This window comes from Bicyclus anynana, chromosome 11, assembly GCF_947172395.1.
Source record: "Bicyclus anynana chromosome 11, ilBicAnyn1.1, whole genome shotgun sequence".
Lineage (NCBI taxonomy): Eukaryota > Metazoa > Arthropoda > Insecta > Lepidoptera > Nymphalidae > Bicyclus > Bicyclus anynana.
Genome location: NC_069093.1, coordinates 792704 through 806849, shown reverse-complemented (window position 1 = coordinate 806849; position 14146 = coordinate 792704). Strand labels below are relative to the sequence as shown.

Genomic DNA, 14146 nt, shown 5'->3' with positions numbered 1-14146 from the left:
TCCTCCTCCTAACAAGTTAGCCCGATTCCTTCTTAGATTGCATCATCACTTACCATCAGGTGAGTTTGTAGTCAAGGGCTAACTTGTAAAAAAATAAAGCCTCCGTCAGCCAGCGCAGTGGTCCCCGGCTGGGCCTTTGAAGTTTTCTTGATTGGCCCCAGTCTGGATGGTCGGAGGCTTTGCCATTGCTATATATATATCTCAATACCAAATTTCAGCTACTTCCGGTCAGTAGTCGAGGCGTGAAAGAGTAACAAACATTCATATCATCAAAATCATCAGTTTTCGCAAATCTCGGGAAACCATGGATTTTTTCGGAATAAAAAGTAGCCTATGCATTAATCTATAGTAAAATCTATTTCCAATCCAAATTTCAGCCAAATCGCTTCAGTAGTAGCCGCGTTAAAGAGTAAGAAACATCGAAACATGCATACAAACTTTCGCGTTTATAATTAGTAGGATTAGTATGATTATCATTATCATCATTAACAACCCATATTGTTGTACACGAGTCTTCTACCACCTGTATATACCACACTAGACAATTGAGAAAATTCTCAGGTATGCAGCTTTCCTCACAATGTTTAATTTCTTAAATTATACACAAATGAAAAAGGTTGAAGATACATGCCCCGGACCAGATTCCACTGGGCTATCAAGGCATTTAGTAGTCGTTTTAGAACTTTTTGTGACAGAGTTCAGGGAAGTACACAACCCTTTTGCCTAGTGTTCCTGCCGCCTAGCAGCATTGCTGTTCCGGCCTGAGGGCATCCGAAGGTTTCTGATGTAATTACAGGCACATGAGGATTAAATCCTATCTCAGATTGAAGCACTCGCTTCGTAGCGTGTATTCCTGCTTAACTTGCGAAGTATTGCCTATAAAAGCCTTAGCGACATATCTCGTGACGAGAAAAAGACAAATTTTCGAATAATAGCGTTGCAATCAAAAATATCGCTTTTTTTCGTCGCAGGCGATATTTTTGATTTCGACCCTATTCGTCTACAATGTCTCTCTCGTCCCTAAGCACTTGTATATCAGCATTTAGCATCCAAGGCTTGATAGTCATTTGCTTGAATGGGGATGATGACTAGGTCTGAATATATTGATTTTTATTATACATTCGTGTGAATAAGGTCAATGTTAACTAATTTATACATAAGAAGCAAAGATTGTCTGTCTGTATATTTACAATATAAATAAGATTATAAAATTTTGAAATCTATTAAAAATCTTTTATAGTAATTAGATGAAAATTCATCCAGTTTTAGCTGCCTTACATTAAATGTGACAATTTTCATTTGTGAGCTATAAACATAAACGCAGAAATAACAAAGATATTAGTAATTTTACGATCATTACGACGTACGACGTCATTAAATCGTACCATTTTGTAGGGGGCGATTTTCAAGGATCCGCGGCAGCGGCGTTTATCTGGTAGCTCTGAAAGTAATGATCGCAGATACCCCGTTACTTTTACAAAATTGCTTTACTATTAGCATACTTTTAATTTATATACAATTTAAAAAACTGACATCATCCCTATTGAATTGAATTATGACTTGAAGCAACAGAAGCATTGTCGTGGAGTGTTAGTTGTGCGCTGCAATGTGTGGTATCGTTCCAGAAGTGCCCCGACGTCCCCGTCGCAGGTGGGCATGTCGGGGCTGGTGACGCCCGAGGAGCTGAGCCGCGAGCCCACGCCGGACCTCTTCACCTCGGAGGAGCATGAGCAGGTATGACCCTCGGTGTATTGCATGATAGCATCATTACCAGCCCGCTACAGCGGCAACTCTGACGTAATCGATTTCTTTCAACATCGATATCTAGGTATTGCATGAATGGCGAATACAGATTCTATACTCAAAATTTAAAACAAAGGCCGCCATTTTGAAATTTCTTATTCCTGCACCACTATGTTATTTGACATATACGAAATTAGTATTTTATGGTACCCCGTTGGTTACTGAAAACCCTTTGTGGATATTATACATGTGGAGATGACATATCTCAGTTGATTTGTTGTTTATTTTAATAGCTTAAGACCAAGTTAAGGCCAGCGGCCTCCCTTCTTATATGGGTGGGGATGTACACTTAGACCCACCACTCTGCTTCAATGCAGGTTGGCTGACACAAACGCAAAACTCACATATCGAATCGGATATGACTAAGCTCCATATTGTCTCGCCCGTCAACTCCATTGAAGCTAAATTATTGACTTTCAGTCCTTGTTATATTTTTTTTTATTTATGTACATAATTTGTTGCTGTTATGTGCAGGCGAGTCAGCAGCGACTCAACAACAACAACAGCGGCAACAGCCAGTCCACGCAGTACTTGTTCCCGCAGCGGAGCACCGTCAGCCAGAGCGCGCCCGGATCACCCGGTAGGTGATCGTTGTTGTTATGTGTAGATGACTGAACAGCGGCTCAACAACAACAACAACGGCAACAGCCAAACCCCGCAGTTATGTTTTATGATCAAATCTCACGATGATTTTGTGTCTCTTTTTAGGAAAATAAAAAATACATATTATTTTTTGTGAGATATTGTATAGAATATCTGCCACATCCTTATTTTTAACATGATTGATATACTCATTCCCCTCTAATAAGTCAGAAATACTGTACTGGGAGTAGGAACGACCATAATCCAATGCCCAACGATCAAAACCATGACCTCTTTGTGTTTGAGTCCCATTACGTAATCATTCATCAATATAGCCCATATTCGGGCTCACTGTTGAGCAGGAATTGTCTCTCATTATGAGAGGGATTAGGCCAATAGTCCACCGCGCTGGCCCAATGCGGATTGGCAGATCACACACGCAGAGAATTAAGAAAATTCTCTGGTATGCAGGTTTCCTTACTATGGTTTTCCTTCACCGTTTCACTGGACACGTGATATTTAATTTCTTAAAATGCACACAACTCAAAAAAGTCACACCCTCCGGAATCGGAGGCAGAGGTCATATCCACTGGGCTATTACGGCTCCTAATAGAGATATTATAATAGACGTTGATGACGGATGAGAAGAAAACGATAGAGATGCATAATAGAGCTGTTGATGATTGCTTAATATGAAACGTGTGTTGCTGTGGCAGGCTCCGGGTTGTCGTACGCGGCGGGCGGCAGCGGGCTGGTGATGGCGGGCCACCAGATCACCGTCGTCACCAACGGCGCCGGCGGCGAGCGGGAGGGTGAGATGCTATACTAATATATAATCTAATATACTATAACTAGCTGATATCTATATAATCTATATAAAGAAAGACATTTTTAGGAGTGCGCAAACTTATGCTATGTACATGTCACCGTTGAATTGTAAAATACTTTAGTTTATAATCTCACTCGCGATATTGTAATCTGTCGATAATTCGATATATTGTGAACTGAACATACTGATTACAATTTAACGTGTTATTTTTCGATTTATTATAATCTATCGAAGTGAAACCATAGAGTTAAAATGGCATAAAAATTAAAAATGGACAAATCAAAGAAAAAAGAAAATCGGAGAGGTGCCCAATGCATTTCTTAATTTTTTTTAAACCCTTAATTTTGAACACTGTTCTTCCATTAGTGAAAGGTAAAGGTATTGTAAATAATAAGTATAATTTTGTCAAATCTAAAGTTAGGTTAGGTTAGGGTAGGGTAGATTATAAACTAACGTATTTTACAATAGAACTGTAACATACATAATTGAAATTCAATAGAAATGTATTTTTTCTTTCTTTTATTAACTAAAAAATACCAAAGTTATTGTTTACCGAAGATATATTATAAGATATATTATTTTGTCACTTGTAGATAAACAAAAAGGTACAGGCGTTTGAAAATAAAGTGTCTATTATTTTGTTAGTTATGTAGTCAGAAAAAAAATTCATAGAAAGTACAGACTTCCAGAAAATATTGTATATTATTTTTTATATTGTTTGTCATGTCGTTACAGAGAAGTACGTGGTGAACACGTCGGGCGGCGCGCTGGTGTCGCTGCCCGAGGAGGAGGTGCAGGCCGCCAACCTGCTGCTGCACCAGCACGAGCCCTACTACACGTATGTACTTCGGGCGCTGTGCCCCACACTATCTGTACTGTGCCCCACACTATCTATAATGTGCCCCACACAATTTGTACAGTGCACCACACTGTCAATACTGTGTCCACACTGTCTTTACTGTACCCCACACTATACTGTACCCCACACTGTCTATGGTACCCTACACAATCTATAATTTGCCCCACACAATGTGTACTGTGCCCACACTGTCTTTACTGTACCGCACACAAACTACAATGTGCTTCACACAATCTATACTGTGTCCCACACTATCTATACTGTAGCCCACACAATCTATAATGTGTCCCACACAATCTGTACTATGCCCCACACTATCTATACTGTACCCCACACAATCTATAATGTGCCCCACACAATGTGTACTGTGCCCCACACAATATGTACTGTGCCCCAGACTGACTACACTATGCACACAGACTATCTATACTCTAATACAATAAGAAAGAAGTACGTGATAAACGCGTCGGACGATACGCTGTAGGGCTGCCAACATTTTTTTATTATTTTAGGGAATAAGCAAAAAAGTTCGGTAGGCTATGATGCTATTGCATCTGTCAAAATCAATGTACATATAGTTTAATAAAATGAAAATTTTGTTTGTTTGATTACAGTGTTGAAAATATAGTAATTTTGCGTACTATATATTTCATCAACAGTATATAGTACGCAGACCCGTAATATAGTACAATACCCTAATATAATAGTAATATATTATAGTATGGTTGGCAACACTATGCTGATGTCGATTTCTTAAAAGATTTCCTTTATAAAAGTCTAGATTGGAATGTTTTCAGGGACCACTATTAAGAAAATAAATAGATGTAGAAAATATTCATGAAGTACCCACATCTGACAGTAAGAGTCATGTATAAAAGCGTTGTTTGTGTTCCAGCGGGTACGGCGGCGAGGAGGGCTGCGCGGCGCTGGGCGGGGAGCTGGTCATCGAGGAGGCGCCCGACGACCCTCCGCACAAGCGCGCCAAGCATCATCATGTATGTACACGCTTGCACTGCTACTTATTTTGTTTTTTATTTAATATCCTAAATAGATCAACGGTAAGAGCGAACTCATCAGAGAGGCATGGTGGTTCGATCTGCGCCCCATTGGACTATTGTAGTACCCACTCCTAATACAGTATTTTTCCACTAGTTAGAGGGGAATGGGAATAATGATCATATTTAAAATAATATTTTTTTTTTAAAAAGAAAAAAGTTATCCCTTGACAGCGATCTCATCTGCAGGCCTTAACTTCTTGGTCGCATACCAACTACGTATCTGATATTTCGTTAGAGAAATGGACCTTAACCTAGCTATTGGTTATAATATACCGCGAATATCTTTCATTTCGTTTGGCGTTGACTAAAGAGATGGGATCGCCATTGGTCGACATTTTGTCTATTGCTCTTTACTTGATATGTAGTTGGTCGCATACTAGGCACACTGGTGTACAAGTGCATGTCCACACGTTTCACAGCGCCCACTCTGCCCGCTATCTCTAAAATGGTACAAGTTAAAAAAAAAACAAACACTCCTATGATAGACGAGTATCGCTGTGTTTTGTTCAGTCTACACCTTTGACTATTTAGACAATGGACCTGTTTCGCACCCAAAAAAACCAACAAAGAAATCGATTCAATCGATTTGCTGTTCCGTCAAAAGAATCGATTCTTTTTAGAAATTGTTTTTATTACAAATTTGATAAAATTAAGGTAGAAATGCTTGCAAATGAAACGTTACTCCATCTTCTACTAAAGTACAAGTTTTTGGCCGTTTTTTATGCCATTCAACTACACAAACCGGCATTTTTAGAGGGCTCTTTACACGTCGAAAACGATTACAACAAAGAAACATCGATTCTATAACAAGTTTATATAAACGTTTTAGATCATTGATTTTTGATCTTTGCCGGAGGGGTAATGGTTAGCGAGGCAAGTCCTGTTATTAATGGTCGAAGGTCTACACTCATCTTATACTCGGTTTCTATTTAATGTGATGCTCTTTGTATCCAGGTGTCGGACTTAGACGACCGGCGCGCGTATTGACGGCCCGCCAGGCCCCCCACGTGAGGCCGCGCCCGACCCGCTGCGCGCGCTGACGTCACCCGGCCCGCCGCTCGCGCTGACGTCACTCGATCCACCGCGCGCGCTGCAGTCACCCGGCCCGCCGCTCGCGCTGACGTCACTCCACCCGCGCGCGCTGTTGTGACTCGGCCCGCCGCGCAGCCGTGAGATTCCCTGTAGCTATGTTATTGCAACCCGATGACTTAACATCACACGTGTAGTGTCTACGAATGGTCGCAAGAACAATGAAACATAATCCATTCAATAGATCTGGTGTTCCGAGGTATAAAGCTAATTGCACTTCACTCTTTTATGTGCGACGTTGTCTTGCGCTTCGTGGACTCTACGCAAGCGCAGAGCGCAGTGTGTGTTAACGTTTTAGGTTAAATAATGTATGTACTTGATGTGATCATGTCTGTCTTATATCTGTCATTTGGAAACTGGAAAAAAAACATCCAAAAAACAAAAAAATAAGAATGATAAAATAGCGCGAATTAGCAAATAGCGACATTTTGATTTAATGAATGGTTAAATAAACTAAATTTTGTAGTTTAGTAGATTAAAAAATAAACGTCAAAGTGAAAATTCACTGTCGCGATTATGAGTGTTATCGTTGTTTTTTTGATAATTTTGACTACATTTCAACGCCAAATTGACAGATTACATTCAATTTAAACCCTACTTATTGCAATATACAGATGATTAGGTTCAGTAATCAGTACATTTACAATACGTTCGTTGCCTAGATGTTAGAATTAGCCATCGGAGATTTACATAGCCTAATGGGCCTTTGTCGACAATTTGTTTGAATACTTTTGCTTTTGTCTACAATAGGAAACCTGCTGTAGTCGAAAATTCATTTTTTTTGTTTGATTTTAGGCAATGATTACTTCAGGTTAGGATGTTTGTTAAAATATATATTTGTGTTATTTAACATAACTACCAGACAGCTATTTGGTTATTTTTTTTTGACGTGACAACGTCTTATAATTGGATCGATGGAGCCGGCTGCACACACGATAAAAGATGACGTCATGCGTCGTTCCCTCGCTCTAGGGTTGCCAACTTTTTTTACAAGAAATAAAGTATATTCTGGTCTATGAAGATTATTATACTGTATTTTAGAATAAACATCATGACGTTGTCATGTTCAACTATCATCAGTAAACCGACTTTACAGACAACTGATTTTTTTTTATTCGACAGACGTGATGACGTCACAGTTCTCGCGAGCCGCGATTGGTCGGAAAGTGGTGTAGCAACAAATAGACGTTTCAAACCCTTTGATTTTTTCAGTGAACCTTACAGTGTTAAGCGTACAGTGTTGGTTCTCGTTTCGAGTGGTTTTAAGTTTAAACATTTAAGTTTTCGCTGTGTAAGGCATATTGCGTTATATTTTCCTTGTAATTGTAAGTTTTAATTTCGTATGTGACGTCACAGTGATGTCGCTTAGGAGTTGTTTTTATTTTTTATTTTTTATCATTGTAAATTAACTTGTATGTTTGACTTTGTACAGTACAGGCTTCGGAAATGTTTGTTTAGGTAATGCAAATCTAAAAAATGACTATCCGTTATTATTGTCACGAGGGGGTCGGAAGGGGTCGTAACCAAAGTGACGTCATACAAAGGGTTAGATAAGGACCTTTGTTATATATAGAAAGAGGGCTCAAAATAATTGGGTGATATATTATTAAATATTATGTGACAACATGTAAAAACATTTTTTGACATTAATTAGTTGTAACTATAGTCTGGCAAATTCGTTGATGATACTCCCATGATATGCGGGTGACGGGGGGAAAGACTGCGTGGGTGTTAAATCGTGCGTGCGGGGAAGTGAGGTGCATCAGTGGGTGGGTTTTTCATTCATAGCTACACGCCCCCCGCCCCGCGCGGGCCATCGGGAGTGTTACGAACGAAGTAACTAACGGATAGTCTCACAGTACGTTAGGTTTGCGATTGTAATGCAATATTTAATTTAGACATCGATAATAATACACTATAGTATTGAATATATTAAAGTCTCACTGGACAATTGTTTTATTGCTTATCCTTATGTGCAATCATACAGAAGGTAATTTTTATGTTTTATTTTAATATAATACGTAATATTATACATTTTGGCAAAATATGCCCTGTGCATTTTAAAAGTTGCATATTGGGGCACTGTATATATTGGATTATGGTTTTTTTTTTGGTCTAAAAAAAGGTCTTGTCGTGATTTAGATTTTTGAAAAATTTGCGGTCTTATTTTATTGCGCCGACCGACATTAAAAATGATTATTATTAGTAGTGTCAGGTTTGAATATCTAAATTTGACAAAAATGGTTTTTTCTTTGAAAAGCTTGTTATATTTTCAGGCTAACATTAAATTGGTTGGTTAAAATTAACAACGGTTTTAGTGTTAAAAACGTTCTATTGAAAGTGTTTAACTCACTGTTAAATGTCCACAGAAGACATGAAAATTATACGAATTTCGAAAGAAGTACAACATATTTAAAATAGTTGAATACATTAATTAATATTCGTATGATAATAGTTGAAATGTTTAAAGAAAAAATACTTAATAATATGCATGTAATTCTGTTCGTATTTTGTATTGTTGGATTGTTGTCTTTACGGAGTATTAATAAAGATTTTCCAAAATTATATAAAATGCCTGGTCTATGTACTAATAATAACATAAAATATTAAAAAAAGTATTGATTATACAAATCTAGTAATATACTTTTATTTCAGTGGAATTAATGTTTAATAATAAATTTGGGGATGGTAACAAAGATTTTATACTATTGGATATATCACTAACTCGTCCATACTGAGGCGAACAAATGTGGATAATTTTAAAAATATTATAAAATCATTGGATAGTAATGACAGATTCAAATCTTTTTGACGTTTGTTGTCAAAGAAAGGGCGCCATCTTGTAATATCTCAAATACTTGGGATTGCATTTTTTAAGTTTTAATAAAGTTATTTAATTCGATTTTTAACCGACTTCAAAAAGGAGGAGGTTCTTAATAGTACATAGACTTGGTGTGATATGGTCCATCTCCTTTTGTGACACAATTTTGTCGTAGATATCTCTATCTATTTACCTAAAAGGGCTGTCTTTCTGACTCTGTGACTAACATTATTAAGAATAGAGTTGTTCCTACTTCGCACCTTCATGCTTTTGTATTTTTTCAAGTCATATTTAGTGTGCCTCGGACCGGAGCGAGGCAGCGGAGCGAAGTGAGAAAGTAATGCGGAGCGGAATTGCAGACTATGTTTTTCGCTTGTTAGCTCCCGCCGGCGGGCGAGTGCTTTAGTTCTACGGGAAATGTCAGCGATAGCAGACATGTCATCAAAAAGTCGCTTCCCCGCTCCGCTTCCTCGCTTCGTTCCCCCGCACGTGACTCCCCGCTCCGCTTACCGGTTATGTATGAATTTTTAAACTAGCTCGCAAGAGGAGCTCGCGTCTACTTAAGAGGAGCGGAGATTTTGTGCAATCCTATTGGTTAGTATTTCTACGTTTCTCGGCTCCCTGCTGCTCGCTGCCTCGCTCCGCTTCAGTGGACTGGCAGCCTTAAGGCCTGTCATCCACAAGTTTTGTCTGTGTAATTTGACACAAAGTAAGAAAGTGAGAATCTCTTTGACACGTCATACATTTCTAGTACATTACTGGCACTTATTGAATAAAAAGCGTACAGTTATTATGTTGAATTTGTTGGAATGGTTGTTGAGACCTGCTTAGAGTTTGATTTATGTTAGCTATTTTTTTAATAATGGACTTAAAACAGCAGCGTGCACATGGTTTTTACCTAGGGTAGGTACTGTACGTACAAATTGTACTATATGGAAAATACTTTCTCCAACCAATACAGATTCGTAATGGATCCTCAGGACAGGAAGTGCATTTTTGGAGTATGACGTGCACACTGGCATAAAGTTAGTGTGAAATTCCAAAACATTTAGACATAAATTTGTATAAAATATAGAAGTCATAGGTGACTGATCTATCAAATCTCAGAGAGCTGATTGCACTGTACGTAAGACACGTAAAACGTTATTATGACATGGGCGTTCGATAGTAGGATCTACCAAAATTCATCCCCCTGAAGCAAGGTAGCGTTAAAAAGGGGATAAAAGTTAGTTTCCACTAGACTAGAAAAAAAGAGATTAAATGTCGCTGCATTAAGATTTAAATACCATAAATTAAGTAACTGCTATAAAAACTAGTCCAAACACGAAAAAAATCTGTCCGCCACATTAATCTCGAAATTTAGTAATAGAATTTGATTTCACAATTTCTACAGATAAATTAAGTTGAGCAGAGTTAGCGCGCTAACTTTTTTGGAGAATTCAGAAAATGACAAAATTTTCCTGCTTGCAAATATTATTTGGCATTGAAGGTGCGAATTTCTGTTCTGACTTGATCACTTATTCATTGTAACTTGTTAATGTTAATTCAAAGTTGTAGAATTTCCAATTTTTCTATGTAACATACGGAGTCGTAATATTTTTAAAATATATTACAAAGTAAATTTTTGCATATACCGTATATTGCCTCTAAAATAATAGATAACCGTATAGGTACACCCATTTTTGTAAAATCCATATTGTAGCATAATTTCGTATGTATGAACATAAAATATGTCTTTTTAGCAAACATGCCTACAGTAAAAATGTAGCTTGATTGATAAAGTTTATTTGCTAAAGTGTTGTAAAAAGTTACATTTTTATTTATTAAGTTTCGAGTCTAAGTCTTAGCTTATAAAGAGTGAAAAGTCGATCAAATTAGTTTAGTTTCCAGAAAAATGCATGTTTTTGATAATTTTAACACAAATTATTATTATTGAGAGGTGCTAATTCTATTGAAGCATAAGATACTATTGACAAATTTTGCGAACTTCTAGTACAGTTTTCAGAGAAAATTAAAAATATCTACCGTACCAACGTATGGTACTTAGAGTTGAGAAATTGATTTTTTTTAAGTCAATAAATCTTGAGAGAAGCGGCGATTAAAGACAGACAGACTAACCAAACGATTTGATTATTCTCTATCAATGAAATGTTCAATAAAATTAGCACCCACAACTATTGTCTAGTGTGTTAATTTTTTATAAAAAAGAAAAGAAAATTGACGCTTATGCAAAAAGTTTGTAAAGTCGAGTGTTGAAACACTTTGTATTCAATGACAAGCGATACAATTAATATTGCAACAGTCATGCTAAAATGAGATGCAAACTTATTTTAAGATTTTTGGGATTATTGGACCACGAATTATTTTTACATTTGGTTGGTGGTTCTTTAGTGCAGCACTAAGCATCGTGCAGCCACTTCTGTTTGGACTAACTCTTCAAATATTTTGTTGAAAAACATCTGACCAATCATGGCGGGCTGTCTCGACAAACTCAATGATTGGTTAGACGTATGTTTAACTAAAATTTTAATATTCGCCGTAGAGCACACAATGCAGTGACGTGCACTTTTTAACCGACTTCCAAAAAGGAGGAGGTTCTACGTTCGGCTGTATGTATGTTTTTTATTTAAAATGTTTTTGCTTATCCTGGCGGTTAGTTACGTGCTTGGATTGATGGTTTAGTTTTCATTATGTACATTTTGTACATACGAGTATGCATACCCATTCTGTGTGCACGCCACTGCGGTTACAATGCTTCGCAACAAAGATAAGCGACTATAACTTTATCACAATTAATGTCAAATATTCTCGCCAACGCTCCTGACTGAAATTTTAACCCTAAAAACTCTCGATTTGAAAATATATAATTCAATGAATTTAAAAATGCTGTAGTGTTTTTTTAAACATCACTGATGCCAGGAGCATTGGTTTGAGGTATACCATTATTATGATTTTCAACAGTGAGCATATTATAATATTTTTGTTAAATTTAGAAAAGAACTTTATAACGATTCGGTTTCTATGTAAAAAAAAATATACATATAAAAATATTTTATAGGAGTAATTAAATATTATAATATTATTATGGATAACAATAAATAAATGAAAATTTGTAAACTAATGGTTATTTTAGCGATATGTTATATTATACATAAATATTATTAATAATATAGTAAAGACCACGCAAGTGAAATAGCTTAGAGTTAATGTATGTAACTTAGCATTTAATATGTGAAAAATATCTGAGGCTTCTTTGGATCGATGTGTTTTGTGTAGAGCTCCCAACATTCGAATATACTCGCGATCGAGCACACTCAATACCGGCTTAGCCGATTTGGGTTTTTGGAAAATAAATAAATAAATATATATTTAGAATTGTATTTGTTTTGTGTGCACTTTAGATATATGTTTGCCCTATTTAGTGTATTTGACGGCTGGACCGATTGTGAGAAAATTTAGGTCAATGCTCTGTGTGTGTGAATGTGTGCGAATGTTTGTGTAACATTGAGAGTTGTGAAGCTTTTAGTTTAGGTTAAAACATGTTTTAAGTTTCATCAAAATAGCTAGAGAGCTAGTCGACATTTTTGAGTAGGTATTTGAGCCGAGATGAACTGTTCTAGTATCTCTCCTATGTAACTAATATAACACAACCGGAGACCTGTCTTGTGTCTGTCTTTTGTCTACAAAGTGAGGAATTTGTTTAGAAAACATTTCCTTTTCGTAAAAAATATCCTCGAGGCAATCTGAAATTTTTGTACCCTTAAATTGTATGAGCCAATGTCATAATTAATTTATTTCAGATAGTTTTTCAAGCACTTTTAAATGGCATTATGCTATGGTATAATAGTAATAAGTAAAGTCGATAACTCATAATGAAAGTTGCCAATATATTAAAATAAAAAATGTAAAAATATATAAGCCAGTCGGGTCTTTTACTATTGTTTGCAAAATAGTTTTGCATCTGACAAAGTGTAAAGACCCGACTAAATATCATTTTTCAATTTAAATGCATAAGAATCAAATAATTAAGCCTTGAGGATATTTTTTGCGAAAAGGAAATCATCACTTTCATATAAGGGGTTGGTTTAGCCCCGCTATCCCCCAGCCAGTTAGTTCTCCAGTTCTGTGTCAGAGTAGTATAGGAGTTACAGGACAAGATTTCAGCTCAAATAGTACCCAAAAATTTCCACCAGCTCTTGGATCAAAATAATCCAGTGACATTTCGTTTTGTTGCTTTTTTAACGATTTCCATGGAATATTTAGCCAACTTTGAAAACAACGGAGCGCTTAGGGTATCTAAATATACGTGTAATTCAATTAAAGGCTTTTTATTCGTCCCAATGAGAAAGTTGTAAAACTTGATTCATTAAACTCCTTAACCTCATAGACTAAAGAGTCAGTCAGTTCTATCGGCTAATTACTCATTATTGGGTATTTACAGTTAGTACGAGATAAGTAATAAGTTATTTATAAACATGTCAGAGGTTACGGTCAGTAGTGAAAGTAGCGGATACATTTGATTCTAAGTATTCTGTAAGTACCTACCTCCTTACCTACATATTTAATGAGTATTTTCCCCTGAAGATTTAAAAAATCTACTAGGGGCAGCACAAATCGACTCGTGACTGCCGCATTATCGTAAGCGACAATTTTTATATCATCATTATCAACCCATATACGGCTCACTGCTGAGCACGAGTCTCCTCGCAGAATGCGAGGAGTTAGGCCAATAGTCCACCACGCTGACGCAATGCGGATTGGCAGACTTCACACACGCATAGAATTAAGAAAATTTTCTGATATGCAGGTTTCCTCACGATGTTTTTCCTTCACCGTTTGAGACACGTGATATTTAATTTCTTAAAATGCACAGAACTGAAAAAGTTGGGAGGTGCATGCTCCGGATCGGATTCGAGCTCACACCCTCCGGAGTCGGAGGCAGAGGTCATATCCACTGGGCTATCACGGTTCCGGTTTGAATTTTTATATGCAACGGACATTATCAAAGGGTAACGGATCGACTTTTCCCCTCAAAACCCTACATAGCTTATCGTTAGTAAAACTAATTTTAAAATTTTACTAGTAACCTACATAGGGTGTAGTGT

The 14146-nt window shown here is 36.9% G+C and overlaps 1 protein-coding gene across 2 annotated transcripts in view; it reads left to right on the top strand.

The window, feature by feature from the left end:
* The window catches only part of LOC112046537 (forkhead box protein K1), a 59647-nt gene extending 47226 nt beyond the window's left edge, over nt 1-12421 (top strand). Inside the window, exons 7-12 of one of the 2 annotated variants that reach the window (XM_024083206.2) lie at nt 1629-1734; nt 2278-2383; nt 3102-3197; nt 3950-4052; nt 4969-5068; nt 6086-12421. In XM_024083206.2, the coding sequence (XP_023938974.1) occupies nt 1629-1734; nt 2278-2383; nt 3102-3197; nt 3950-4052; nt 4969-5068; nt 6086-6118 (544 nt within the window). In that variant the 3' untranslated portion in view covers nt 6119-12421. Of the gene's footprint in view, nt 1-1625; nt 1735-2277; nt 2384-3101; nt 3198-3949; nt 4053-4968; nt 5069-6085 lie in introns of both variants that reach the window. The other variant, XM_024083205.2, reaches the window with a different exon arrangement.
* Nucleotides 12422-14146: the final 1725 nt, after the last annotated feature.